This window comes from Megascapheus bottae, chromosome 19 (assembly GCF_031878675.1).
Source record: "Megascapheus bottae isolate mThoBot1 chromosome 19, mThoBot2.hap1, whole genome shotgun sequence".
NCBI lineage: Eukaryota > Metazoa > Chordata > Mammalia > Rodentia > Geomyidae > Megascapheus > Megascapheus bottae.
This window is the reverse complement of record NC_143527.1, coordinates 14,978,344-14,993,820: the sequence shown is the minus strand read 5'-3', so window position 1 is coordinate 14,993,820 and position 15,477 is coordinate 14,978,344. Positions and strand designations below refer to the sequence as shown.

Genomic DNA, 15,477 nt, shown 5'->3' with positions numbered 1-15,477 from the left:
CAAGTACTTGCCTCTAGCATACAGAATTTCCCTTGTGGAAGATTAGTAAGCTATACTAACACATGGTATCATAGCAATAATAACAATTCATTTATTTTTAGGTTTTTTTTTTTTTTGCCAGTCCTGGGCTTGAGCTCAGGGCCTGAGCACTGTCCTTGGACTTTCTCAAGGCTAAAGCTCTACCACTTGAGCCTCAGCACCACTTCCAGCTTTTTTCTATATGTGGTACCGAGGAATCGAACCCGGGTCTTCATGCATGCTAGGGAAGCACTTTAACCACTAGGCCAAACTCCCGGCCCTATTTTTAGTTATTTTTGAATTAAAAATATTACTCCATTGAAGAAAATCCTCATACATTTTCAGTTAGTGAGAACCTGGTAGAATAGTATGATATAGAATAATTATGTTTTATGATAGCTTACATTAATATGTGATTTTGTGCTCTTTTGTAAAGTAATAACATATTCCTGGCAAACAATGCATGGAATGATAAGTTTGAAGCTATGTTTAGATCCTAGAGACAAAATATTTGAGAATGAACATGAACATATCCTGAAAGTCTAAAACACATGACTATGTTGTTACTCTCAGGCAGATATCTGAGTAGACTATTAACAACCTTCTCTGAATATATATTCAATTCAATGTGTAAATAAAGTATCTCACTCATTGGCTGAGGGTTTTGGTTAATATTTCAAGTTTTAAAAATGAGCATGGATTCAAATCTTAACAAAAGATTTTACACATTTTTTAATCTAGAATATTGTGTTTAAAATCTCAAGTGAAATCTAAATCTAAGTATATATATATATATATATACATATATTATTTTTGCCAGTTCTGGGGCTTGAACTCAGGGAGTGAGCACTGTCCTTGAGCTTTCTCAAGGCTGGTGCTCTACCACTTGTGCCACAGCACCACTTCTGGATATTTCTGTGTATGTGGTACCAAGCAATCGAATCCCGTGATTCATGCATACTAGGCAAGCACTCTACCACTACGTCACACTCACAACCCTCAAGTGAAATCTGTCTTTTAACTTCTATAGGTGATTATTTTTCAACTTTTTGAGATAACTGTTTTTCAATATTCAGCTTATAGGACTAGCAGGTTTTTAGGACTTTAATAGATATTACACATCCCAGATAGAAATTTCAGATAGACTTTGAGTGTCAAGATTCTAATACAAGATGTTCATGTTGTTTTCAGTAGCCATTATAAGAAGAAGAAAATACCAATATGGAGGATAGAGAAAGAGGAAGTAGGCATGCTTTCAACTTTGTTATCTTTCCTTCAAATGCAGCCAGGGTCTACCTCTTCACAGCCTTCCCAGATTGCCAAATTAACATTTGTAAGATGTTAAGCATGTCTTTGACTTCTGGAATTAGTATAAACCTATTCCTTTGCCTCCCTTTTGTGGAAATCTTGAGGAGAGAATGCACACTATGCTATTGAAAAGTGAATGATGCAAATGCATCTAAGAGATGATAAGTAGTAGTTCAGGACTTCACTGGACACCACCTTAGATACAAGGCACAGCCATCCAAGACTGCTTGTAACCTAGTCACACCTGTCACATACTGAAGGAAAGTGAAAAGGAATTGCACCTCAGATTAATGGGTTATCTGCAAAGTAAGAGGAGGTAGGACCATAAAAAACCAGTAAAGAAGCTTTAAAAAATTAACAATGGGAATATTGAACTTTTTTTTTCTAATATTAGATCTTGAACCAAGGGGCCTCCGGGGTCTTCATTTGGTTTATCTCTGCTTGTCTACCACTTGATTTATAATTCGACTTCAAACATTTGACAGACTGTTATTGGAGATAATAATCTTGAGGATTTGTGTGTGGAGACAGGCTGTGAACGATGATACTTGGATTTCAGCCTCCTGATTAGCAAAGATTATAGGCCTGAGCCACAGACTCAACCCTGCAAGTTTGTTATTCAAATTACAAACTCATTTTGTGATCAACATGGTACAAAGCAGGAAGCCTGATTGGGGTTGATTCTTGGGTTAAACATATTTCTACAATTTTCCACTGACTGCTTGACAGGGTCTCCCATGATTTCTGTACTTTATTATTTCTGTCAGACTCTTGTGCATGTTTCTTGCACTAATGAGTCAGAAGTTCTCTGAAATTGTGCTATCTTTCATCCATCTGTGAAGCTCCCAACCATTTCAGGCATTTTTGCATGTGCAATAGGTAACATATTGCTTAGCCAGTAGTCAGTATTCTACAAATGTTCACTGAATAAACAACTAAAGTCATGTTGTACGACAAGAAAAGAAATGTAGAAAATGACTTGTCTTAGAATCTCTGTATGCTCACAAAGAAAGCGGTTGAGCAGCTCAATAACACACCTGGCATTCAAGGCACAGTAAGTAGTATAGAGAGAGAACAAAGTGATTTACATAGTCTTAGATGTCATTGATCTAATGTGGTTAGGAAGGCCTCCTGGAGAAGAGAAGCTTGAAGGAGGTCTAGGAGATGGAGTAAGGAATAGGAATACAAAAGCATTCTGGAAGAAGTTAACCAATCACAAAAAGTACAAATAGAATGTCACCATGCCTGAGAGTTCTGTAAAATCGCTGTCATGGACAGAGTTAGATGGAGAAAGCAGAGGGCTTTAGAAGAATCTTTCTTTGCTTTTTTTCAATAATAGATGCTCTAAGAAGAGCATCTAATTTTATTATTGTTTGAGAGAAATAGAAAAATTACTAGCCCCCGGGCATAAGATATTCTTGGTATTATGAAAAGGGGTTAAACACATTATTTCTTTAATGGAGATGCTATTTTTAAGACTAAAGAAAAAAAAACAAATGAGTTACTAGATGGTGTTTTTCATACTTTAGATGTATCTGTATCCTTCTGCAACTCCAAGGGCTGTTAAATAGCAGACTACTACCCTCTAACTCCAAACTCCTGGTCCCATCCTTCTGAGCAGGGACCTGGGAATGTGTATTCCTTACAAGCTCCTAGGTGGTGCAAGTGTCTCTGGTACAGAGACTTCCACTTTCTAAATCAGTGCACTACAAGCATGGGCATAGAAAATTTGAAGATTCTTGGGAGTGAAACACAGAAACTGAGTGCTGTGATGATAAACAGGGAACTGACAGATGGGCAGAAGGTCAGGGTGGCAGCTGTTTCTGTAGGCTTTTACAAAGACAAATTTCAGAGAATTTAGTTGTGAGCACTTGTTAGTTTTATTACACACCTGCTGTTATTGGGGCAGGAGGCCCAGAAGGAAAGCCTTTCGAAGCCACAGATAGCTCTCATGAAAAGAAAAACTAGAGGGAACAAAAGTTGCTTATGGTCATTGAGAAAAATATATACAAATAAAGTCTATTTAGAATTCTTCAAGTATTTGCTGACAATCAGGAGGCTGAGGAAAACTACTTCTTAGGAGCGGTTTGGAACCTATTATTCAACACAAAACTTTTTCTGCCTATTAGCAGGAATGATATCATTTTTCCGTGAGTTCATGAACCATGTGACATTCATAAAGCTTCTGCCAGAGTCCAAGCTTGGAATTCCTTGTAAAATGGAAGACATATGAAGTGTTTGGCCTTAAAGGATAGGACTGCCAAATGCATGAACAGGCCTGTATACAAGCAGATGGAATCAACAATTCATAATCAAATAGTTCCTAAATACTTTCCACTCATTTTGTGGGTCTGTAGCCTATTTAAATATCAAGTTATCATGAGGAGACATGATTATATTTTCCCAGATACAAGAACTCTTGATACTTCTCTCTATAAAGCAAAGGAAAGAAAAGAAAGTGAAGACTCCAGTTTTCAGGCAGACCATGTGTGTATTATGGACCAGTGAAAGAGGGCAAGTCAAATGCATGGAATTGGACTCAGAGAACAGTGGTTAGTAGTGAGTTAAACATGGACGCACAATCTACAAGTTATTTGAATCCATTTTCTGGAACGGTGTAGAGCTATGAGCTGGATATCAGCAAAATGCAGGCCATTGTTGGGAAAATATTAGAGCAGCAAACACACATTATTTCTTTACTAAATTCCAAAGTCCATATTAAAACTGGAGGGTTTTATCCCCTGTCCTCATCAGTATGCTTCAAGAAAAACAGAAAAGAATGTTGGGAAAATGTAGCAAATCATCCCACCAAATAGTCATTCATGGCCAAATATTTGCAAAGCTTCTGATTCAGTAATTGTGAAGGCAAAGCCCATGGCTTTGTGCAAGTAATGAAAGTTTTATATCATAACAAGAATAGTTTGCTTGAGACACATAGCAATAAAGAGAAGTTGTTATCTTAGTGAACTCTAATGCAAATGAAGAAAGTTAAGAGAAACAGGTAAGATGTTAACTTTGCCTTCTGTCTTCTAAGAGGCATTCTTTCTTTTAAAAATAGAAATACAAGAAATAATTTTTTTGCTAGTCCTGGAGCTTGAACTTGGGTCCTGAGCACTTGGACATTCCTGAAGGCTAGTTAGTGTTCTACCACTTGAACCACAGAACCACTTCTGGCTTTTTCTATGTAAGTGGTTCTGAGAACTTGAACTTGGGGTTCTTCATGCATGCTAGGCAAGCACTCTACCCCTAGACCATACTCCTGCCCCCAAATGATACATTTTTAAAAATTGAAAATGATCAATTCATTTACAAATGATTGTTGTGACCAGGGATCAAAAATGATTTCTGAGCCAGGCACAGTAGCTCATGCTGTAATCCTAGCTACTCAGGAGGCTGAGATCTGAGGATCAAGGTTCATAGCTAGCCCTGGCACTACAAGACCATGATACTCTTATCTCCAAGTAACAACTAGAAAATGGGAAGTGGTGCTGTGGCTCAAGGGGTAGGGTGGTAGCCTTGAGCTCAAGAGCTCAGGGACAGCACCCAGACTCAGAGTACAAGCCCCATGACTGACAAATAATGATAATAATAATTTCCTGTAAAGGTGCAAATGAAAAATACAGTGTGGGATTTGCAAGCCATAGAGCCTCCTTCACAACTATTCAGTACTGCCATTGCAGTGCCAAAAAAAAAAAAAGACAGAGAAAGAGTTTGACTATATTCCAATAAAACTTCATTTTTAAAGACAAGACAGTGGGCAGATTTTGTCTATTTGACCCCTGGCTGCAGACAAGAGCTAAGAAAAGCATTATCACCATCGGGCTCCTCTATTTCACATGCAGAAAACCTTCCACTCTCACCAGTCCTAACCTCAAGATGAGATATCCCTGGGGGAAAAAATCCATCATAAATTCATAGTGGCTAAATTCTGACTGTAGCAAATAAGAGACATTAGAAACTCATTTCCCAAAGATAGTCCCTTTTCTTTTTTCAGAGAATGGCTGTCATTGTGTTTGAATCCAGACATTGGGCAACTCCAAGGCAAAAGTGTTTTATTTGTGGAAGAATGTCCTCATGTGGCCTTTTGTTTTCAAATAACAAGCTTCCCAGTTGCACATTAAATTATACAGCTGAGATACCGACTTTCTTCTAAGCCTTGATCCTAGCTGTTGGCACAGATTCTGGCCTTTTCATTTTGATCTGCCTTTTGAAAGCACCTCCATTTATCTGCTAAACAGATGTTTCAGCCAGGTACCTTATGCCTTGCTGCAAAGATTGGCATATGGCTCCATTGTCACCTTGTGCATGAATCTCCAGTGGGTGAAGCTGGAGTAAAGGAGCTTTCTGGCAGACAGCTGAAGCCCTGGGGATTCAGCACCACATCTCCTAGAATATGGGGGAAGAGCCAGGGGAGAAGAGAAAAGACAGCCAAGACAAGTATGCCAATTTTCAAGGTTTCATAAAGTTCCTTCTGGGAGTCTTTTTTGTTGTTGTTGTTTCTGTCCCTGTTTGCAACTGGAATTGACTGAGCAGAAGCAGAACTACTATTGAAGAGAAGGACTCACCTTTCCTTTCTAACTTTGTTTCATAGGAAAAGGGCCACTCACAGTGGTGGCAAAAGGAAGGGCAGCCAGAAGGATCTTCGCCCGCCTGATCTTTGGATCCATCATGAAGAAATGGAAATGAAAAATATTGAAAAGCCATCAGGCACTGACCCTGCTGGAAGGGATTCCCCCATCCAGAGTTGCCAAGATCTCACTCCAGTCAGCCACAGCCAATCAGAAGCCCAGCTCGGGAGCAAAAGTACCTCCCATTCAGGTAATGATAATCTTCTGGCTGAGTCACAGAAGCCATTCTGGATCTCACAGGGAATTTTCTTCCTTTGTTTGGAGAAAGTATTTTGCGACATCAACTTTCATGTCAAGGGAGGAGGGGTCATCTATTAATAATTAAAATATTCTGATATAAATTTGACTGATGAACAAGTGATATATGTGTGTGTGTAATTTCCACCATCCTATGCCTTATATAACTTTAATAACTCATGACATTCTCAAAAGCTGGAAAGTAAAAGAGAGTAAGTTGATGGGAGAAGCCTAGACCTACAGGATTATTTTTTTTCTTTAAATCTTTTAGTTCCTAGTCTGTGTAGAGTCTAAATTTGTTGTTAGTACCTCATGTAAAAATTGATAATAATAATGTAATCAGGCTACTGGAATTATAAAGAATAATACTGTGTTTTGGCCTTTGTTACTATGGAGATCAACTCTCATCTCCAGACAATCACATTATTTGACCATTAGTTTGATAAAATCTGAAGGGAATGTGATGGTGGGGGAAAAAAAAGCCTATTTTTTTTTAATGAACTGGTGCATAACAACTCTTAGTATCCAGGAATCACTAAAAAATCTGCAAAGTCTTCAGGAGATACTTTATTTTCTCTGGCTTATTGTATTACCTGAGTGCTTATGGGATGAAGAATGTTGTTTACCAAAAATGTGTATGAAAAAAATTCCTCAGTCTTCTCACATACTGATGACAGAAGGAACAGCTGCTGTTTTTAGAAGTAAAGATGTCAGCTATTTGAATGTAGAACTTGTTTACTGAACTTTACCATCTCAGAGTTGAAGAAACAAGGGTTTCAAGTATGGGTATTCAATCATAGACTCACAATCCTTTTCTAGCCATTTAGTGTGAGCTCAAGCAGATTGTTTAACTTTTGCTTTGTCACCTGAAATTTGTAATGGGAATTCGAGTTCTGTTGAAAACTAAAATCTGAAATTTTAAGTTAAAGATTCTCCTTGACCGTGGCTGGCTAAACCTTTGGATCTGGAAACTGGATTTTACCAGTTGTTCTTTAAACCTTTCTTTAACTTCAAATAGAGTGAAGTGCTATGGTTTTAGAAATATCCACACCATATTTCCTTCATAAACGAATCAGCTTTCCAGCACCATGACATATTACCTGAGGTAATGGGCCTAAGAGAAGAAAAAGGCTTCTTTTTCTCAGTTTGGCTTACAGTTTCAGTCAATAGTAACCTGATTCCATTGCTTTGGACCTGAGGCACCCTCGTCCATGATTATAGGAGCCCATAGGTGAGGAGACATGTTAACTTCAGAGTAATCTGGAATCAGAGAGAGAGAAAGGCAGACAGACAGAGGGAGGGAGAGGGAGGCAGAGAGACACAAACACAGACAGGGTCTGAGTACCAAAGTCCCAGTGAAGGGTACACCCACAATGAACCAGCTTTTTCTTTTTTTATCTTTTTATAGTCTTATTTTTTATTGTCAGGGTAATGTGTCAAGTGGTTACAGTTACAATTACATTTGCCAGGTACATTGATACCCCTTCTCATTGACCCAGCTTTTTCTGATTAAGGCCACACCTTTTAAAGGTTCTACCAGAGGCAGGAGCCCTTGCCTTTGAGCAATAAATAAGATTTAAACTTGCATACTCCATTTCTCTACTCTTCCTATACTTACGAAAAAAGAGGGAGTTTATGAAGAGGGGAAGAGGGAGGGAGAAAGGAATCTAGAAATTCTTCAATATGTTTCTGGATACATGAGCTGATTCCAGAATAGAATTTAAATTTGAGGCCTCTTATAAAGTACAAGTATAAATTCTCTTTTTGTTCCATCTTTTTATTGGCCCATTTAAATAAGTTTTATGACATTGTACAGATGTATAACATACTTTCATCATGTTCATGTACTCATTAGATTTTCTCATCTCCCACAGTCCCCTCCTCTTCCACGAAGGTTCCTGTTTCACCTTCATGGCCATTTTTCCCCTTTTCCTGCATGTAAGAGCAAATGGGAAATATTTGTCTTTCTGAATCTTCCTCATTCTACTTTACATGGTGATCTCCAGATCCAATCACCTTCGTAAAATTAACAATTTTCTTCTTTATAAACTAGATTAAAAAAAAACCCTGTTGTGTGTATTGTAAATGTTCGCTGTGTGCATTATTTAGCTTTTGGGCACCTAGACTGATTCCACAGCTTGGCCATGTGAATAGAATAGTGATGCACTGTACAAGCACGGGTGGCTATCTCTATTACATGATGACTTCCACTCTTTTGGATTATTTATTCACCCAGTAATGCCATAAATCATACGAGAATTCTAGTTTGAGTTTTTGAGGAATCTCCATAATTATTTTCAGAGGGGCTGTGCTAATTTACAACTCCAGATATGGTGCATAATTGCCAGAAATTCTAACTGGGATATGATGGAATGTCAATGTAGTTTTGATATATTTGATATATTACAGAGCTACAGTAAGAAAAACTGTGGTACTGGTACAAAAACAGAAACACTGGCCAATAGGACAGTTTTGGAGGACCCAAAAGTTAATCCACTCCATGATAGTCACATGCTTTTCCAAAGCTTATTTTAAAGAGAGGACAATCTCTCCCACAACATATACACTGGAAAACTGTATATGCACACGCAGAAGCTGAAACTAGACCTCCATCTCCTACCTTGTCCTAAAGTCAATTCCAATGAATCCAAGACTTTAAGTCCTACAAATGTGAAGCTGCTAGAAGAAATCATGGGGAAAACACTGTAAGATTTAGGCATGGACAATAACTTTGAAAACAGCTTAGGAAATCCTAGCAAGAATTAACAAATGGGATCTGTGGAAGCAGGAAGCTTCTACATAGCAAAGGAAATAATGATGAAAGAGGAGAAACAGCCTCCAGAATGGGGGGGGCAAGTATGAATTTTTGATATGACCTGGGTGGTTTGTTGCTCAGTTCCTCTGTGAGAGAAGTGGGGTGAGAGGATGGCTTCACCCGGCTCACCCCTTCCTGTCAAGTGTGGAGGTCACTGAGGGATTTCAGCACTCGAGAAAATCCCAACCAGAGAATCTAGCTTTACCAACTTTCCACATGCCTACTTGACATGCCGCAAGAAATGGTCTTGTCGGGCACCCGTAGTAGATCTTACAGGCAGCAGCCTTCTTGACCTTGTTCATCTTGTCATCTGTTTCAACATATACGGAGTAGACCAACCAGCTGATTGCCTGGAAAGGCTTCCATTCATGTAAGAAGAGGAAAGGAAAACCTCTTTTGCAGGAACTTCCCTGCCCTTGAGTGGTTCTTCTGATGGCTGTATGCTTGATTCTGGGGGCAGGAGAGAACCCTGCCTCCCTCTGCAAAGAGGGTGCATGTCAGCCCTCAGATGGCCTGCATGCATTTTATCCCCTTGATGTTCTAAGAGATGATCTGTCAGGCAGTCAAACTAGTTTGAATATCTTTCAATAAGTATGGACAGGCTTAACGCTGCGGGATGGCTATTTTCTCTACAATCAGGGTATTCTTGCAGCTGTTTCTTTTCTGTTTAGGATCTATGTTACATATTTTGTAACACAAAAGGAAGTGATCCATAAAATCCTTATCACTTGCAATATGTTTAGTCTTCTCTAGGTTGTTTAAAAGAACAAAACTTAACACTGATGAATAGTTTTTATCATGATGGGATTTTCAAGCAGGGAAAAAATTACAAAACAAAAGAATACCCTGTTAAGCTCTGTGTTTGGTATTTTCATTTATTATCTTTATTAATCCCTATAAAATTTTTTGAAATATATCTTGATATCCTCATAAAATAAATGAAGCAACCAAAGATAATATAAGTGACCTCCCTTAAAATCAGAATTAGTTTTATGTTATGTAACAATAATTTATCCATGGAATAGTTGAGTTGACAAAAACTATTTTAAAGTAGAATTATTGTTTGATTTTTTTGCACTTCTTCCTTCTTACCTGAAGAATGTTAGCCACTTAAATTAAACCTGTTCAATTTCCTAACTACTATAAAATAGCATCCTACTATACTAACAAAGACCTAATATGATAAAAATAATTTCTTTCACACACAAAGTGAGTTTCAATATTGTGTCCTTCTTTTAAAAATACATAACAGAGAAAGGCAAGAGTTCAGGTCTGTTTGATCTCTATGACTTATAAATAGAATTTTCTTTCTTTCTAGTGTAATTTTACTAAAAATAAACCATTGGGTCAGTTGAAGTGGCTCACACCTGTAGCCCTAGCTATGAGGAAGGCAGAGGTAGGAAGATCTGACACTAGCCCTGAACAAAAAGAAGCACAAGAATCAATCTTAAAAAGAAATAAAGCAAAAGAGGCTTGATACATGTTTGCACTTTATAAAACAGCACATGGGCCAAAAATGCTATTCAAAAAGAAATATTCAATACTTGATTGATGTAACTGTATCCCTCTGTACATCACTTTTATAAGAAAAAGAAAAAGGAAATAAAGAAAAGACACACATGCAGTAAGAAAGCATAAGAACATACACCACACACACACACACACATGCGCATACACACACACACACACACACACGCACGTGTGTGCAGAAACAAAATTATCATCTCAAAACTGGCTCTATACTTGCATTTAGAAGCATGAACAAGTGCATTAAACTGCAACATTTATGGCATGTGGTAGTCAGAGTTTTAAAAATGCTCAGTTTTAATGAATACTATCTTTAAATGTCTGCACAACACATGGTAGGAAAGTGGAATCCTGAGTTATTTTGAATTCTCTCTCTCTACTCACTAGCTTTCCAAGCCCAATTTTACCAATAGTAAATAATATCAGACTCTTGCTAAAAGGCAAGTTAGAAAGCTTTCCCCTTGTTGTGGTTTGAATAAATGCTGTCTGTATATAAAGACTTATCCCTCCGAATATTATGCTGCTGGGAAGAGGGAGATGGGGCTGAGAGAGAGGTTTTTAAATCATTGGAGGTGTGGTCTTGAAAGACATTTTTGGACTCCAGCCCCTTCCTTGCTCTCATTTACTTCTCATCTATGAATTAAGTGGTTTTCTTCATATGGTTCCATTGTAGTGTTTAGCCTCTCACAGGCCCAAAGCAATACAGCCAATCAACTATGAACCAAAACCTCTAAAACAGAGCCCAAATAAGCCTTTCTCCAACAAGTTGATTTTTAATTGTTATAGTAACAGGAGGTGAACATAGAAAAAATATTTATGCTTCAAGATAATAACAATTAAAAATTCAGTTCACATTTTTCAGTGGATACATATAATTCCAAACAGTCCATTTCCAAAACAAATCATAATGGCACCATCAAACGGAAATAGAAAAAGAAGTATGTATGCACAAGTGCCTGATATGAAATATTGCATCAGAAAACTATTTCACCAGAGTTGGATCTAGAATTACATTTTTTCCTTCTCTCCTCCCTTTCTTCTTGGATTCCTTGTTTCCTTCCTTCTGTTTCCCCTCTCCCTTCTTCCTTTCCCTCTTTTCCTACCTTTCCCCCTCACACTTTCCCTCTCACTCCCTCTTTTACTCTTTTTTATTTTGAAGAATTACATCAGATAGTGTTCTAGCTTCTATTTGTACTGTCAAATATAATTTTAAATATTGAACAAAAGGAAAGACTTGCAATGAATCGATTTTTTTCTTTTCCTCATTGTTTCTAGTCTCCCAAGTTTATTTTTTTAATATAATTTCCTTCTGTTTAGAAAAAAATAGACATTCTAGTAGTCATTTTCTGAGGACTGATCTAATGACAAAAATATTTTCATTACTTTTATCAGAAAATCACTTGATTACCTCTTTTGAAGTTTATTTTTCTGGATATTGCTAATTGAAAGAAGAGTAACATTAAATTGTGTTGCCTTTCCATGTATATTATATACACATAGGCAAATGCCTGTATGTGTAATACAACTCTGTATGTGTACTATCAAAATGAGTACATAAGGAGAATTTTAACTTTTCTCTTAACTCATTTCATCAAATTAGCTTTCAAATCCTATTGCAAAAATCTCATTTTTTTGATCAAGGCTGTAGTGTCATATATTTAATTTATGTAAATATTTGCATTTGTATTTATTAATAATGTGGTTCATTTCTTATAGCCTATTTTTATTGTTGGGGTAATGTATAGAAGGGCCAGGTAGTAGGTGCATTGCTTCTCATGTTTTTGTCCCCATTTCTCTCCCCGACATCCACGCAATCATCTTATTTTCCTCCTTTCCCTTCCCTATTTCAAATAAATAAACGTGTTTACAATATACCAGTAACAACATGAGATTAACCAAAGGGCAAAAAAAGAGAAGAGAAATAACAGAGTACATTAAGAACAGCAATCACACTAGACAAGGCTCTTGTTTCCATATCCTAGTGATCCTTTCATTTAGTCTCATCCTTATATGACATTTGTACCTAGGTTTTGAGCTATTGTGATCCTCTGCTGGGAGAGTCCTAGATGTGTACTAATTATGACAAATGAGGGAAACCATTGAGTCTATGTTCCTATGAGTCTGGCTTACTTCACTTTATATGATTTTTTCCAAGTCTTTCCATTTCCTTACAAATGGGGTGATGTCATTCCTTCTGATAGCAGTAGTATAGCTCTTTTTGTAATTCCTTTTTTATTATCTTTAAGTAGTTGTGCACAGTGTTTATATTTTTTATTTTTTTTGCCAGTCCTGAGACTTGAATTCAGGGCCTTTCTCAAGGCTAGAGTTCTACCACTTGAGCCTCAGCACCACTTCCAGCTTTTTCTACGTATGGGGCACCAAGAAATCAAACCCGAGTCTTCATGCATGCCAGGCAAGCAGTCTACCACTAGGCCAAACTCCCAGCCCCGCACAGTGGTTTTATTTCAACTTGTCTGTTGATGTGTATAGTATATCTTCACAATATCACCCCCTTCATGATTCTATCTTATTTTCTATCAGATTGAACGTCTTTGAGTTTAATATATTAGCTGTAGAAATTTTAGTAAATTAACACCATTGAATATTATCTTGCTGTTAATAATCTCATTGATTTATTGAGATGGTATTTTTCAGAAGATTATAAATAATACATATGCTCTTCTTGAAAATTAGTATAAAATATAAAGACATGCACACAATATAAACATGAAAATAATAAATCAATACCAGTTCTTTCTTTTTTTCATATATTTTTATTGTAATTAATACAAGGGTTACATTATATTCACCAGATAGAAGATGCATTACTTCACATACATTGATGCCCTTTCATGTCTTGGTCTCCATTTCCCTACCTCCACTCCGCCCCTCATCATGCTTTCCTCCCTTACCTATCTGACTTCAAATAAACAAATGTGAATATATACAATATATCAGATAGCCAGGTGAAATACTGTAACAATATGAGATAACCAAGGGACAGCAAAAGAGAAGAGAGGTAACATAGTACATTAAGCACAACAATCATTCATTATATGGCTTTTGTTTCACTATCCTGGAGTTTCTTTCATTTAGAGTTATACTATATGGACTTATGTATCTAGGCATTGTTCTATGGTAAATCTCTGCTAGGAGAGCCCAAGGTTTCTACTAATTATGACAAATGAGGGAAACCATTGAGCCTATGTTCCTTTGAGTCTGGCTTCCTTCACTTAATATGATTTTTTTCTAAGATTTTCCATTTCCTTACAAATGGGGTGATGTCGTTCTTTCTGACAGCAGCATAGAATTCCATTGTGTATAAATACCACATCTTGTTGATCCACTCATCAACTGAGGGACATCTGGGTTGGTTCCGTATCTTTGCTATGGTGAATAATGCTGCAATGAACATTGTTGTGCTAGTGGATTTAGTATGCCCTAGATTCTGGATGGTTGGGTAAATGCCAAGTAGTGGAATTGCTGGTCATAGGGGAGTTCAATGTTTAGTCTTTTGAGGAACTGCCATACTGCTTTCCATAGTGGTTGAATGAGTTTGCACTCCCACCAACAGTGTTGTAGTGATCCCTCCTGGCCACATCCCCTCCAGCATCTGGATAAATGAAATAATTATCTTTTGTTAATTGTTGTTGTGATGAAGGTTTGTTGGCTGGAAGAAAATACGCGTTATCTACTTTTCAAACTTCTGTGCTAGCTTGAAGGCGCTGGGATGCTTCTCCGGAAGTCTTTCAAGATGCTGTATTTTTAAGGGTTTTTTTGGTTTTCAGGTCAAGACACAGAGGAAGCAGGTAGTTCCACGTCCACCCTGGAGAGGGCGCTGGCTGCACGCAGGGCCACCAGGGCCAAGCTCATGACTCCATTGGAAGCCCAGTCCAACAGCCCAGGTAAGTACAGCCTCTGCAAAGATGCCAAATGTTTCCCACTTGTTTTTCTAGAAAGGAATTGAATTACCACAAATAATTAGCATCTTTGTCTCCACTTTCCACGTAATGAAAAATAACTAGAGCCGTATCATCTATAATTGGAAGTCATAATACTTACTCCATAATTATACTCTTAAACAATTACATAATCTGTTCGCAAACAGATGGCTACATACTTAAGGAATCTGTTGGTTGTATTTAGGGAGAGAGAGTCAAAGGAGTACTCATATTATTGATCTTTGCATAACTTATGCATGATTCGAATGACTTGTTAGCATGTACGAGTGATCGTTTTATTAAAACTATAATTTGAAAATATAAATTTATAAAAATTACATCAAAATGTATAAATTATTCTAGTAATAGATATAATACTAATTATTTTTACTTTTCCTAATGGTTCCAATTTTAATACTTAAGTAGTCTAACTCTATGGGAGCAAAGATTGGACAGGCATTCCCTTCCAAGTTCCTCTTTATTGAAGGCTTCTGTCTCCCTCCCACATTCATAAGAGATATTACTATCTGGGGATCACTTCCTTCCCAATTACCTCCACCATCAATCGCGGTAATTATACCATTCCCGAGGATAATCCATCTGATACTGTGAACTGTTAGTTTCTTAATTTTACCTGCACTGATATTGGTCCCTTCCCGCTTCAGTTTGTCAATTCCATGTCAAACCAAACTAGTATCAAATGTCCATCTTTATTAGCTTTCTGTCACCTTATTATTAGCTTCCTGGTCATGTGTTTTATTACCCCCTTGCCAACAGTTCTTCAGACTCTCTAGGCCTGGACTACCAATTCATTAATGGCCACCTCCCCTCTATGGGCCCAGGTCCTTCCTGTCCTCATGTCAGACTGCACCTCTATCATCCTCCATTTTCTTCCATCTATCTCCCTTGGTCATCCTTCCCCATATTCCTCATCTAAGAAAAAAAAAGTCAACCATGGTGAAATTAGTCAGTCCATGAATTCCTACAAAGTAGCTAGAAAGTT

At 37.4% G+C, this 15,477-nt stretch overlaps 1 protein-coding gene across 1 annotated transcript in view; it reads left to right on the top strand.

The window, feature by feature from the left end:
* Dcc (DCC netrin 1 receptor) overlaps positions 1-15,477 on the top strand; it is a 934,207-nt gene that overhangs the window by 877,123 nt on the left and 41,607 nt on the right. Inside the window, exons 24-25 of the mRNA XM_090353075.1 lie at positions 5,918-6,144; positions 14,322-14,438. Coding sequence (XP_090209201.1) covers positions 5,918-6,144; positions 14,322-14,438 — 344 coding nt within the window. The remainder of the gene's footprint in view (positions 1-5,917; positions 6,145-14,321; positions 14,439-15,477) is intronic.